This window comes from Parasteatoda tepidariorum, chromosome 2, assembly GCF_043381705.1.
Source record: "Parasteatoda tepidariorum isolate YZ-2023 chromosome 2, CAS_Ptep_4.0, whole genome shotgun sequence".
In the NCBI taxonomy this organism is placed as follows: Eukaryota; Metazoa; Arthropoda; class Arachnida; order Araneae; family Theridiidae; genus Parasteatoda; species Parasteatoda tepidariorum.
Window position 1 is genome coordinate 52,681,745 of NC_092205.1, and position 13,647 is coordinate 52,695,391.

At 29.4% G+C, this 13,647-nt stretch overlaps 1 protein-coding gene across 4 annotated transcripts in view; it reads right to left on the reverse strand.

Moving 5' to 3' along the window:
- LOC107446306 (protein C-ets-1) overlaps nucleotides 1–13,647 on the reverse strand; it is a 179,895-nt gene that overhangs the window by 62,137 nt on the left and 104,111 nt on the right. For all 4 annotated transcript variants that reach the window (XM_021145115.3, XM_021145116.3, XM_021145117.3 and 1 more), the window contains one exon: nucleotides 7,862–7,978. In XM_021145115.3, the coding sequence (XP_021000774.1) occupies nucleotides 7,862–7,978 (117 nt within the window). The remainder of the gene's footprint in view (nucleotides 1–7,861; nucleotides 7,979–13,647) is intronic.

A 13,647-nucleotide genomic window follows, 5' to 3' on the forward strand; every position in this document is an offset into this window, starting at 1 on the left:
TGTTAAAGAGCAAAACATTGAAATTATGTTTTCTATGAGAAAAATTTTATTAAAATTAGCTTCTAAATTTTACAAAGAAAAATCGGTTCAACTTAGAATCTGTACTCCATTGTAAGTTATGAAAAGAATATTGCGGTGTTAGGATTTAAGTAATCATCTGCGAATCCATATAGTTCCGTTTTATTTCGTTATATAACTATACAAATGTGCTTTCAAAAGCAATCTAAAAGTTTTTGAAAGTTAAACATAGCAGACAAAACTTTCATTCGTGCTATCTTTTACGATATATCATAGAATAATTAAAAAAAAAATTATAGTTTGCTAGTCATATTGTAATCCTAGACTTGGAGACATATTTCAATAAATTAGGAGAACTTGAAAACAAAGAAAGAACTTCTCGATGAAAAAGGAGCTCTTGAAAAAGAATCAACTATATGACGTTGTAACAGTATTGGATTTGATTGGACAACTTAAAATGGCCCTTAACAAATGAAGTGTGAGAAAAATAATTTTTACTTTTGCTTCGCCGTATAAGAAAACCGTTTGCAGAAAAAAATATTTATTATTCTTTCATCAGTTTTTTAAATGACCGTTGTCGTTGTTGATATACGTTCGCGTTGGAAACCTCGCATCCATTTGGCGTGCACTTACATGTAGCAAGTTTCTCTCCATAAGTATAATGTTTATTTCTTCTTTTAACTTTGCAACAGAATATAGAACCATAGTTTCGTTGTTGTTGAATCATTGCATCGAGTAATCAAGTTTAATTTGCACAATCAACTACGCATCGCATTAAGATTGCAGCAATTTGACCAATACTATGGTTCCGTGTGCCCCAAAACTTTTAACAATGTGCTAACTACTGGATTTCAGTAGAATTTCAAACAGCGTTTCGACAATTATATTCCTTTATTCTTCGATAGTTTAAAGAATTAACGATCTTGAAAATCCTCTACGTATCAAATCGCTTACGGGTTTTCTTTTCAAATAAAATATGGCACATTGCGACACTTTTTGAACTACCATCTATTTCATAGAAACTAATTGCATGAAATATCAAAGCTTATTGGCACCTACATTTTTCATATACGTTTAGAAGTTTTGGAGCGTGTCGAACCATAATACCATATAAAATAACTGTATCTTCAATATAGTGTAAAGTTGATTACATGGTATTATGGTACAACTTGGATAAACCTTAAAGTTTCAAAACAATTTGCATTGTTTCACATTATTAGTGTTATTTTTTTAAAAACTTCTTTATACTATTTAGTAACTATTTTGATCGCTAGTTATTATATGGAATGTGAATTAGGATTGTATTAAGTCTTTTGAATTGTTTAGTGATAGCATGTTTAAAGTACTCAGAAGGAAAAAATTTAAATTACGATATTTAAATTTAGGCTTAAGTACGATAGCATCAATATTGTTAGCATATTGTTCGATATCTTAAAAGAAATCTGTAATTGTTTGCTAGTCTACAGAATAAAAGATCCCTTTAAAGCAGACAAGTTGTTAGGTAAGAAGGATTAATGTAGGTGTAGAAAGGANGATGGAGATTTCGAAAAATTATATAGGGGTCGATGATCAAAAAAGTTTGGCGACCCCTGCCTTAAAGTTTCAAAACAATTTGCATTGTTTCACATTATTAGTGTTAGCTTTTTAAAAACTTCTTTATACTATTTAGTAACTATTTTGATAGCTAATTATTATATGGACTGTGAATTAGGATTGTATTAAGTCTTTTGAATTGTTTAGTGATAGCATTTGTTTAAATAGCATGTTTAAACTATTCAGAAGGAAAAAATTTAAATTACGATATTTAAATTTAGGCTTAAGTACGGTAGTATCAATATTGTTAGCATATTGTTCGATATCTTAAAAGAAATCTGTAATTGTTTGCTAGTCTACAGAATAAAAGATCCCTTTAAAGCAGACAAGTTGTTAGGTAAGAAGGATTAATGTAGGTGTAGAAAGGATTAATTTAAATTGTGTCCGATTTCAGGATTTGGACTGCCAGAAAAATCGAAGAACATTTTGTAAAAACTCACTGTAATAATCACTTCTAAAGTGTAATGTTGAACCTCGTTTCCGTTTTAGTTGCTCCATATAATGTCGAGGAGTTAAGAGTAAGAAGGTTTAATTTGCAACGTAACATCGCTCAACTTTTCCATGCTCAGGTTAAGACTTAACTATTATCATGCAATCAAGTGTAAGAATTATTTATTACATTGTAATGTGGTTCAACTGTGTCATATTTTGGTTCGAGTTGAACCATTGTATCATGCGATCAAGAGTAAAAAAAACTGATTTACATTGTAACACGGTTCAACTAAGCTCAAAAATGTTTAAAATTTTAGAGCCTGGTCCCCCTAAAAACGTATATTTTATTAACGTTATAATTGGTATTTCATACAATACAATCGATGCAAACTTTCGATAAAATATAGTGTTATGTTACATTTTAACATCTGCTGACAAATAATAATATTGATTACAAAAAAAATCAAAAGGATAGTTGCAGAAGCTTTTTTTTTTCTTCACTAATTGCCAACAACAACTCATTTGCAAGCAGCTGATACTCAAAAATCAAAATCTTCAATCAAATAGATAAGAGAAACGAAGTGAAGCAAAGAAGGAAAAAAAACTCGGGCATATATAATATTTCAGACGATGGGGAAAGTTTAAAAAAAGGGAAAATCGTTTTCTTTCCAGGTGTCTTTGTCGACACGGTCTGGCAGATAGTTCTTTTTGCAGTCTTGAAAATGATTATTTACTATTCACCCACAAAATGAAACCGTTAGCTCACACGAGATGAAGTCACGCGAAAAAATGAATTCAAACCGTATACAGTAATCTTCATTTGTATATTGAGTTGATATCGACATTGGGGACCTCGGTGATAATATTTTATCTAAGAAATAGCCAGAAAATTGGATTGATTTTAGAGTTTAATGATGGCACAAAAACGAGAACTTAAATGACATTACGCACCGAAAATAACAAAATCAAACTGTGTCATAGACTCAGTTTGAGACGAAACAAAATTAAGTTCATTAGAGTACTTTGGACAAAAAATATACAAGTAACTCACATTTATAGTCTTCGCTTTGGAGACGTGGAACATATACAATGAAACCTCCATAAGTTGACCACTTGTGGTGCGTTGTTTTAGTGGTCAATTTGGACTGATTGATTGATTGATTGAATATAGGGTTTAATGGCACAAAGTCCAAATAAGGACATGCTGCGCCAAACAATACGGTATAATAGTCAATTTGGACATATGGTCCGCTATTGTTCTTTACATTTACTTTACGTAGTTCACGTTATAAGCGTTGTTATTCATATATTTATTATATGTCAATCTCAAAATAATATGTCAGTATCAAAATTATGATAAATGTAACTAAATAATTTAACAAGATTTTAAAACTTTATTTATCAAGTTAACCCATATATCTAAAGATAGATTAATTACCAAAATTAATTTCGATTTGTTAAGACTTCAATTTGTTAATGTTAAAACTGATTAGTTAAAAAAATATCCTTATTTTGTTAGAGATGTATGCCAGACATTTATTATATATAATTTTTTTTAAATATTAATACACTAGAACAAATAAAAATTTAGAAAACATAACATTATATTCAATACAAAATTTTGAATTTAATTTTGTTGTTTGTACTTACAATTTTTTGTAGCAAAATTACTTAATAATTTCCGCACATGGACAACTTATAAAAGGGTTTAGATGAACTCTTAATTCTATTTAATAAATTCAGTGAAATTTTAATACTTAACATCATGGCATAGAAAATTGTCTTGTAAGTTTTTTCCTGGGTTAACTTGAAAAGGTTAAAGATTGCTCTTAACGACATTTCTAGACAAATTTAACGTATTTCTGCTATCAACGTATAAAATAAACGTAGTGAGGTTACAAAGGGATTGCTCTTTTTTATTGCATAAGATTAATTCAGTTCTTGTTCGTAATCAACAAGGTCAACTTTACAGGTTTCAGCAATAGGGTTAAAAAATAGGATAAAATGAGTTCCAAATTTTACTTATTTTACTTAATTGTATAACAGATTTAAATCCAAAATTACTTCTAACAAAAATTTTATTGCAAAGTGAAAAAGAAAAACGATTTTTTTATACATATTTAGTTTTTATAAATATATATAATATCAACCTGTTATAAAACAATTTGTTCAAAAAATTGCTTTAGTTTTCCAATTTTAAGAATGTTTCACTTCAAAATCGCAAGGTGTGCGACTTAATTAATTTGCATAAGATATGTCAAATTATATGAATGTAAAAACATTTGAACTAATTGTAATAAATATTAACTTTAAAACAATTATAAAATCAAAATTAAAGTTTGTTTTAAGAAAATATTTAAAATTCAAAACAACAGCAACAAAATTGTAATTTCTAATTATTTAATAGACTCTTCAACAATTCTTATGCATTAACATCAACAAGAATTTTCAGTTCTTATTTTGTGATGAATCAGTTTTTAAATGCAGGCGTTTCTTGAAAGGTAGGAACAATAATAAAAGCTACGAATTCTGAATTCCATTGATAGGATAAATTATGCTGCACTAAACATTCACAATATACTTTTCTATTGAAATAAAATTTGAGCTATAACTTTTTTCATCGAATTTCAGGACAACAGATTATCTTAAATAATAAATTTATGGGAAAAGCTATTGACATTGCTACATTACATTTTTTAGACAATTCTTTTTTTCACAAAAAAGAATATGACAATTTGTTATTGAAATATTACATAAAAATGTAAAAAAATACTTAATTATATGAAAAATTATTTTAAGAACGGATAAAAAACTTTTAGGAACTAAATTTTTATTTAATTTTTTTATTTATAATAATAGCGTGGTTTTTAATGTTACAGTTTTAAATATGCATCAAAACACAAAATTGCTTTTCTAAAAATGATTCACACACTAAAATAGAACTTATCAATTGTTGTCATTTGTTAAGGATATTACCGAATAATCCTATTTAAACTTTATACTCTTATTTTTATTTGCAAACATCTAGACATTATGTATTTAGTTTGTTTTTTCTTTTGTGCTGCATTTGTTAAATTAGCATCATAAATGACCAAAATAGGACATCCTTGTTGAAAAAAAAAGAATTTTTTTTTAAAGGAATTTATAGAAAATTTTTTGGAATAATTTATGTCAATTCATGTCCCTAGATCGAATAATAAATTTACTCTAAAAATTTTGCTGTTAATTAAAAACTTAATTTTTATCAGAGCTTAAAGTTTAGATATGCGTTATGTTACCATCTTTGAGAACTACCCAAATGGTAGTAGTAGTTGGATTAATATAAAGGCTATGATCCAAATTTAGTTTACAAGGCATAGAGGAAAAAGAATTGAGAGAAAAAATTATTTAAACTCCGATATTTAACTTACGCGTTCATTGAATAAAATAAATCAATGAAAATTTAAAGCAAGCTGCTTAGTCTGCTGAAAAAGTTCTACAAAAATATCAATACTGATTGCTTTAAAAATTCAAAAAATAAACCCACTTAGGTATCAACTTATAATTTTAAGCAGAACAAACACAAACAATCTCTGGAATGGAATATCACATGATGTAGCCGGTTTTTATGGTATTATTTTCAAGTTCTGTAGAAAACGAAGGAAATGCAATACCTTTAAATATTCAAAAGTTTCCGTAGAAACTTAATTCTGTTAAACACAGGTCGGTCACCCTTGACCGATACGCACGATTTGGCGCGAAAAAAAGAAGGGAAAAAGTTATAAAATTCTCTCTTTATCGTCCATCTTTTCAAACGAAATTATTTAGTCATCCAATTTAAAAGAAAAGATCCGACCTTAGGTGCTCTGATCATTAGCTCTCTACCATTTTGTTGTTAAGAAACGTGAACGGTATAAAAACACTTAATACAGAGTGCAATGTTTTTATTGGAGAATTAGCGGTAATTTGTAGATTATTTACGGTGTGGTGATGAAGATTAACGGTAAGGGTATGTCTAATCTTAATACCCTATTGTAGCTTACCCGAACTTCCTTTAAGAATTTCTGCACTAACTTCAAAGAAAGAAGATAAGAAGTGGTTGATTTTTATCACTTGTAGCAATATTGTCTTAATGGAAGAAAGTTATAAGTGACATTTTAATGAATTTAGAAAGATCAACTTTAACAAGAAGAAGAAGCTTTTAACGAAACACATTAAAGCTGTCCTATTCAATGATCTGTCAGAAAAAAATATTAAATTTCTATGCATGCAGCTGATTATATAATGTATTTTAATAATAATTGTAATACAGGGTGCGCTGCCAAATTATTCAACAAAAAATAAGCACCTTTTAAGCACTCAAATAATTTTTTAATTAAAAATTATTATTAGGTAGGATTGGAAAGTTTGTGACAATTGACGGTTTTATCTAGTTTTAACCGACATGTCAAAAAAAAAAATGTTCGGCATTGTTTTTGACAATTGTCAAAATTTTTGAATCATGTAAATCAAATGGCGTTTTATTAAGCTACGGACTGACGATACGCCGAAATAGAATGGGGTTGAATTAATTGTGAAAACGTTGAATAGGACAATGTGAAAAGTGTCTTTCTGCGTAATTCGCAGCGAAAATCAACATGGCAAAGGAAAAATCTCATTTTGGAAAAGGGAAAATTAAGCACTTTTTTAAAAACACCCAAAAAGCACCTTTAAGGGCTTTTAAAAACGAAAATCGAAAATAAGCACCTTTAAGCACTTTTTAAAACCGCTGGTACTTTATTTACGTAGCACAACAGCAACACAATCGGCTACTGGCGACGATCTGGGAAACATCCCTGAGAATGATTCGAAAACAATTTGATCTAAGCACAGGGGATGGCTACCACGGTTTGGTCACGACTTGAGAGAAAAATCAAACATTTTACGGTAGAACAATTTAAGAAGACCGATACAGCGTACCATCAGTTCCTTCGCAATCTGAACAATGTGGTTACCCACCCACGTACGGACGGCTACCAATGATGGTTGACTTGAGGAATCTACTAAGAGCTGTGAATATGTTTTAAAATACTTCTTAAGATTATTCTTAAGAACTAGTCTGAGCAGAAAAGTGCTTTAAATATTAATATATTCAACATTATATAGTAAAACATTTAAAGAAACAACAAAAAATATTTAATGAAATGAAGTTTTCCTTTGTGGTGTTATTCGGAAGTACATAAAAAATTCCAGATCAAATTACGGTATAAAGTACCTGCATTTTGGGTGCATCACCCGTGAAGTTCATTTTGGCAATAAAATAATATACCATAATTTTTACATTAATATTTATTTAATTAAAGTGATCAGTCGACTTTATGGTAATTATTACTGCAAAAATTATGGTATATCAGAATTTTCGTTCCACTGCCACAATACGTTCCGTAAATTTAATTTTTGGTTCCGGAAAAATGGGTTTTACGGAGAAAAAAAAAAGCACCGGTTCTCTGAATGCTCATACTTTTCACAGTAATTTGATCTGGAATTTTTATACAGTATGACCTTTATATATTAATGGTTGCCGACGTTCTTATGGGCGTTCAATTAAAAGTTACATTTTGTTGTGGCGCGCAAAAGCTGTAGAATCTAGTGTATTAGCACTCCTCAAACTTGTTTTAATGAAAATACACTATGTTTTTCCATGATAAATGGTGAAAATCCTCATCATAATATGATAAAATTAATAAATAAAATAATTAATTAATAAATTAATTAAATAATAAATTAATAAATAATAAATTAATAAATTAATTTAATTAATAAATTAATTAAATAACATTAAATAATTAATGTTCCATACCTTCCGTTATATGATACTGCTCTCTTTCCTTTTCCCAACTACTGAAACTGGCAGATATAGCCTGTGCCATTTTCTGATTTGTCCCTGGAGTGAGAGGTGGCACTTGATTCGGAAGATCTGAAATACAAGTGCCAAATTATAATAGAAATTACAAGACATTAGTGCAACATAGCAAGAATAAGTGCAACATTACAAGAATGCACTCAATAAAATTTTTGTTTATGACCAAATTATGAGAGCATAAGGCTTAAGGATGGAAGGAAAGATGCTCTCAATAATCTAGTTAATCTTTTAAGACCAAATTATAGGGTTAAGTTTTTAGGTCAATCAACAATGTTTTAAAGTATTCATTTAATTATTTAAAACCAAATTCAATACTATTTACGAAGCAGAGAAAAAAAAAGTATGGCAAAACAACCAGAATAAGATAAAATTTATCGTGTTTTTGGCTCTATGGGATCACAAAAAAAAAAAAGCTGGGTAATTTTGCGCTCTGTAATGATTTCGATAAAATTAACAATAGATTATGGTTTTATAATGCGTGATAAAATTTGGTAAATTCGGTTGTTTTATCATGTTAGTTTAGCTCATGGCCGAAAAGTCGTTTACTCGATTAAATTTACTTTTCAACTTTGTATTTTTTACTAAATGTGCAGTGATAGGAACTATACTTTTGAAAACCGGAATTTCTGATAAACCGTTACCATAAGAACGGAAAAATCACCAAATGAATGCTTATATTTCGGTTTTATTAACCAGAATTTTGTTTACTTTTTACCACAACTGTTATTGCAATACAGGACGGTAATTTTATCAGAACTTTCTTCACCGTGTAGAACAAAATTTAATTTCAGTAATTTACTTAAAACTAAATTACAGGTGCATTAGGATTATATTGAGCTTAATGATGGTTAATTAATTTAATTTTCTGAGATTAAATTATTGATGTTTAACCTTTTCCTTCGTCGTAAATTTTGATTGAAAATTTTGCGAAGACAGCATAATAGCAACTGCGATCGTTGATTCTGAATTCTAGACAAAGATATAGACTTGTGCTCCATATCGTTTAAGGAATAGTGATATAGCCTATAAAACGAAGGATGATGTATAAGTTTTATATTCTTAGTATATAAGTTTTTATATTTTTATAGTATGTAAGTTCTTTTAGTATATAAGTTTTTATATTTTTATAGTGTATAAGATTTTTAGTATATAAGTTTTTATATTTTTAAATGAAGTAATAAGTTTTAAATTTTTAGTGGTCTGCAACACTTATGAAATGAGTGTTTCCAGATTTAACATCTGGAAAGGTTATGGCTAATCGAAAATGCCCTCAGTAATTTGCTTCCTTAATTTAGACCAAAATATATGTGCTTAATGCATTTAGTCGATTCAAAATGCTATAAGTATAATGCAAGACAAAATAATAGGGTCATGAGGCTCTTACTAGTCGCTTAACTTACAACTCTATTGATTCGAAAATTCTAAGCTAACTAGCGAAATTATTTAAGATTTTATTATTATGCATTTAAAATATAATAATTTCAAGATTGTGTCATGCAAGTTTTAGGTTTTTCAATAAACATAATTGGCTTCTTTTGAGTCTTTGGTCTTTGTTTTTATATTTGTTAGTAAACTAAATAGCGGCACATGACCGTATATGAATTTTCTCAACACGTATTTACTCGGCAAAAAACAATGTTAAAATTAAGACTGTTTCCCGCTAACGCTTATACAGAGAAAAAGAAAATCAAATTAATAACTATCCAAGGAATGTAGATATTCGAACTTTTTGCATTTTTTTTCTCTGACTATTAACAGAACACTGTTTCCAGTTAAAACACTAAAGTTTTGTGAAAATTAGAGGGAAAATTAAATTATTAAAAATTGACAAACGAATGTTCATACTTTTAAGAAATTTTTCTTTTTTTAAACCTCTGATTAATGAGAAATATTTATGCCAAAAACAACACAGTAAAATTGTTGGAATAATTTTTGTAAAATATTTGTTATATTTGTTTAAAAACTATCGAATAATCCTAGAGAAATACAGCAACTAGCATTCAATGAATTAAACTAACTTTATTTTAATTACAAAAGAAATAGAATGCACTTTTACGAAATACTTTTTTTTTCAATTCTTTTAAAATGTGATGCAAAGGTTAGCTTATACAAATCCTTGATGAGTGTACACTAATACCTATTGTGACACTTTTCTCGGATGAGCGCGTCCCCTTGTTTATAATTTGTAAAAGATAAAAATGTAAAAACCCTTTGACCCACAAAAGTACAAAACAAAAAGGGACTTAACAAAAAAAGGGGGTCTCAGTCGGCGCACGTCGAGCCAAATTTCGCAAAACGAAATGTCGCGTTGCCCAAGAATTTTTAATGGTCATTACAAAGGCGGGGAGCATAGGTTGAGTTGTTTCTTCACCTCTCGCTTATTATCGTTTGGTCCGAAGTTCTGACCTCACGCCATCGTTTGACATCGGCTCGGATTGTTTAGTGCTGAAAATGACAGCATTGTTCCACAGTTACAAAGGCGAATGGGTCATTAAGATTTGGCATGTGCACAGGGACATTGTCAATTCAAGCTTTGTTTATGTTTCAAATGTGGTCGCTTTTTATCGATTAGAAACTTCAATAAAAAATGCGATGCTTTTCTCCAAGCATATATAATAAAGATATAATTATTGTCTAACCTATTGGCATTTGATCAGAAAAATCACGTGATATGACTATTAATCACTAAGAAGGACAAGATATTTTTTGACTGATATCAGTATAAAATTAATAAAAGCTATAACGGTATTTACCTGCAATGCTCATTTATCACTTCTTCTTAATATCATGATGATATTATTTTGATTAGGTTCAATATTAAAAGTGTTGTTCTTTTATAGATTAAATTAGTCACATAATTTTCGGAAAAAGTCATTCTATGAAGAACGCGTCATTCTGTGAAAGATATTGTTTTGTTTGATGTCGTGAAAGTTCAAAATTGATTAAAAATCGATAATGATTTATGCGTTTAGAAATTGACAGTCTCTATTACTTCGATAATGGAAATTCAAATTTTACTACAGAGTAAAATATTTATACTTTCTTCGTATGCACTACTTTCGAAAAATGCAATAATACCTGTAAATTCTCCTGGAATTCCTGGGAAAATTTATTATATTTCGTGTAAAATGTTTGCATTTATACTGGATTCTTGCTTTATTCCTAAAAGTAGAAAGTGCTCAAAAACTGCAGCGTGCAATTTTATAGAGACACACAATTTATGGAGCAGCCCTGCAGAGAAATTCATGTTAATTTTATATACTGTACATAATATTTGTTTAATTTTGTAGGAATTTATTCATAATTTGACATTCAACTAATTAAGGTTCTCTTTTATTATTTTATTTTATTTATCGTTGAACAGCTGACCCAATTTCGGGTTTACGACTACTAATGATCAACTCCGTAGCCTTGCAATCTTGAACCCAATACAGAAGACAAGAGAACTCCTAGATTATTAGAAGAAATTTTGTCCTCGTGGAGGACTTTCTTAATGAAACTAACCCGCATTTGCGTTACAAGGAGAGGGAAACCACGAAAACCTCCCATGATTAGCTTGACAGCAATGATAAATTTAACCCATGATCTGTCTACCACTGAGGATATTTTTCATCAGCACTGTGGTCAGTACGAATCGTCTGTGGAATTCGAATTGAACAGCCATCGCTAGGATTCGAGCCCCGGGTCATCTTATAGGGAGGCGAATGCTATATCGCCTAAGCCACCGCAGCTCTCTCTCTCTTTTTATTGAAAATTTTGATTGCCAAATCGACGGTACCCGCAGAACATTTATAATTTTCAAAATTGCTGTTGTGAGACATTTGGCGCCATTCTACTCATAAACTTCAAACAAATTTGATTTAAAAAATTTTTTACTACAAAACGGGAACTAATTATCTGCTCACAAATGGCATTTCATTACCACTAAGGAAAAAAATTCTTCGTTGGCATGTTTGATATTATGTATAATTGTGCATTTCAGATGAAGAAAAAAAAAATAGTTTAATTTAGAATCGAAAGACTACGTAATACTAACATCATTTCCGATTCATCAATGCACGATATCAATCTCGCCCAATCACGGTGAGATTCGTGAACGGTACAGGATACCGGAAGTACGCAACGCCAGCCAAGGCGTTACAAAATATGAGACGATGAACTGTTCGCTTACCGCAAAAGACCCTTTGCTTTGCTGACACATCCACAGAGTTATGAACAAATAAAATAATGAACTTTTTCGATTTCCGGACAACCGACCGGATATTTACACTGAGCGATGTGGATAACAAGTGCAGAACCATATTCATCACCTATGTACGCACATGTGGGTCCGAATGTGCCGGAATTTCTGACAATAAATATTAATTTAGAGGCATATCGTAAGTTTTTAATCAAGCGGGAACTTTTAAAGGGATATGGGACATTTAAAGTGCATATTTTGCACCTTTTCTTGAATTAAACTAATATGTAATTTGTTTGAAATTTCTCTAAATTATTCTGGTTTTATGTTCAGATGTATGATCAAAATATTCTACTTCAACATACGGGAAATAATTGGGTCCGAATACTGTACCTGAAATATTTGTGGGTCTGAATGTACTAGACTTTTCTCACAATGAATATTAATTTAAAAGCATATCGTAAGTTTTTAATCATGCGGGAACTTTTAAAGAGATATGGGACTTTCAAAGTGCATATTTTGCACCTCTTCTTCAATTAAACTAATATGTAATTTGTTTGAAATTTTTTAAAATTATTCTGGTTTATTTTCAGATGTATGATCAAAATATTCTACGTTAACATACGGGAAATACTTTGGTCCTAATACTATACCAGAAATATTTGTAGGTCTGAATGTACTGGACTTTTCTCACAATGAATATTAATTTAAAAGCATATCGTAAGTTTTTAATCATGAGGGATCCTTTGAAGGAATATAGGACCGGTAAAGTGCAAATTTGACACTTTTTATTTAAACTAATAAGTAATTGCACTGAGAATTTAAAAAAAAATTGGCTTAATTTTGTGACTTTTAACGAAATTAATGCAAAATTATTAATTTAATTGTTTCAATATCTTTAAAAACTATTTCATTAATAGAAATCTCGATACGAAATTATATATATAAATTTTCTTTATTTAAACAAAATTACTTTTTTTTCTAAAATTTTCTTGAAAGTAACTTTTTAAAGTAGATAAAAAGGTAGTTTTTTCTGGAAGAAAAAAGGTTTGTTCATGTTTATGCACATTAGGTTAATACGACAAAAAAATCAGTTTTCGTTACTTTAACAACCTCTAATTTTGTTTGATAACCGAAATTTTATCTTATGGTAATGATATTTCACGTATAATAAAAAAACGCAATTCTGGTAATAAAAACCAAAATATACAGTATATAATCCATTCAATTGGTAATTTCCCCGTTCATGCCTTCCTTAGAGGTACCGAATATAAATGGTTAAAGTGAACTGAATAAATTATATTTATGATATGACCTAAGGTATCGTGAAAAATATACCAAATTTTATTACTTATTATAAAACCAATTTTAGTGTTACTTTTACCAAAATCGTTACCAAAGTGCTTCAATAAAAAATGTCCGAGCTTTTTGGTGCTCCCATAAAGCCAGAAGCACGGAATATTTTAGCATATTCTGGTAGTTTTGACCATACTATTTCTCAGTGAAGAAAGTTAATTTCTATAAAACAAAATTATAATTTTAC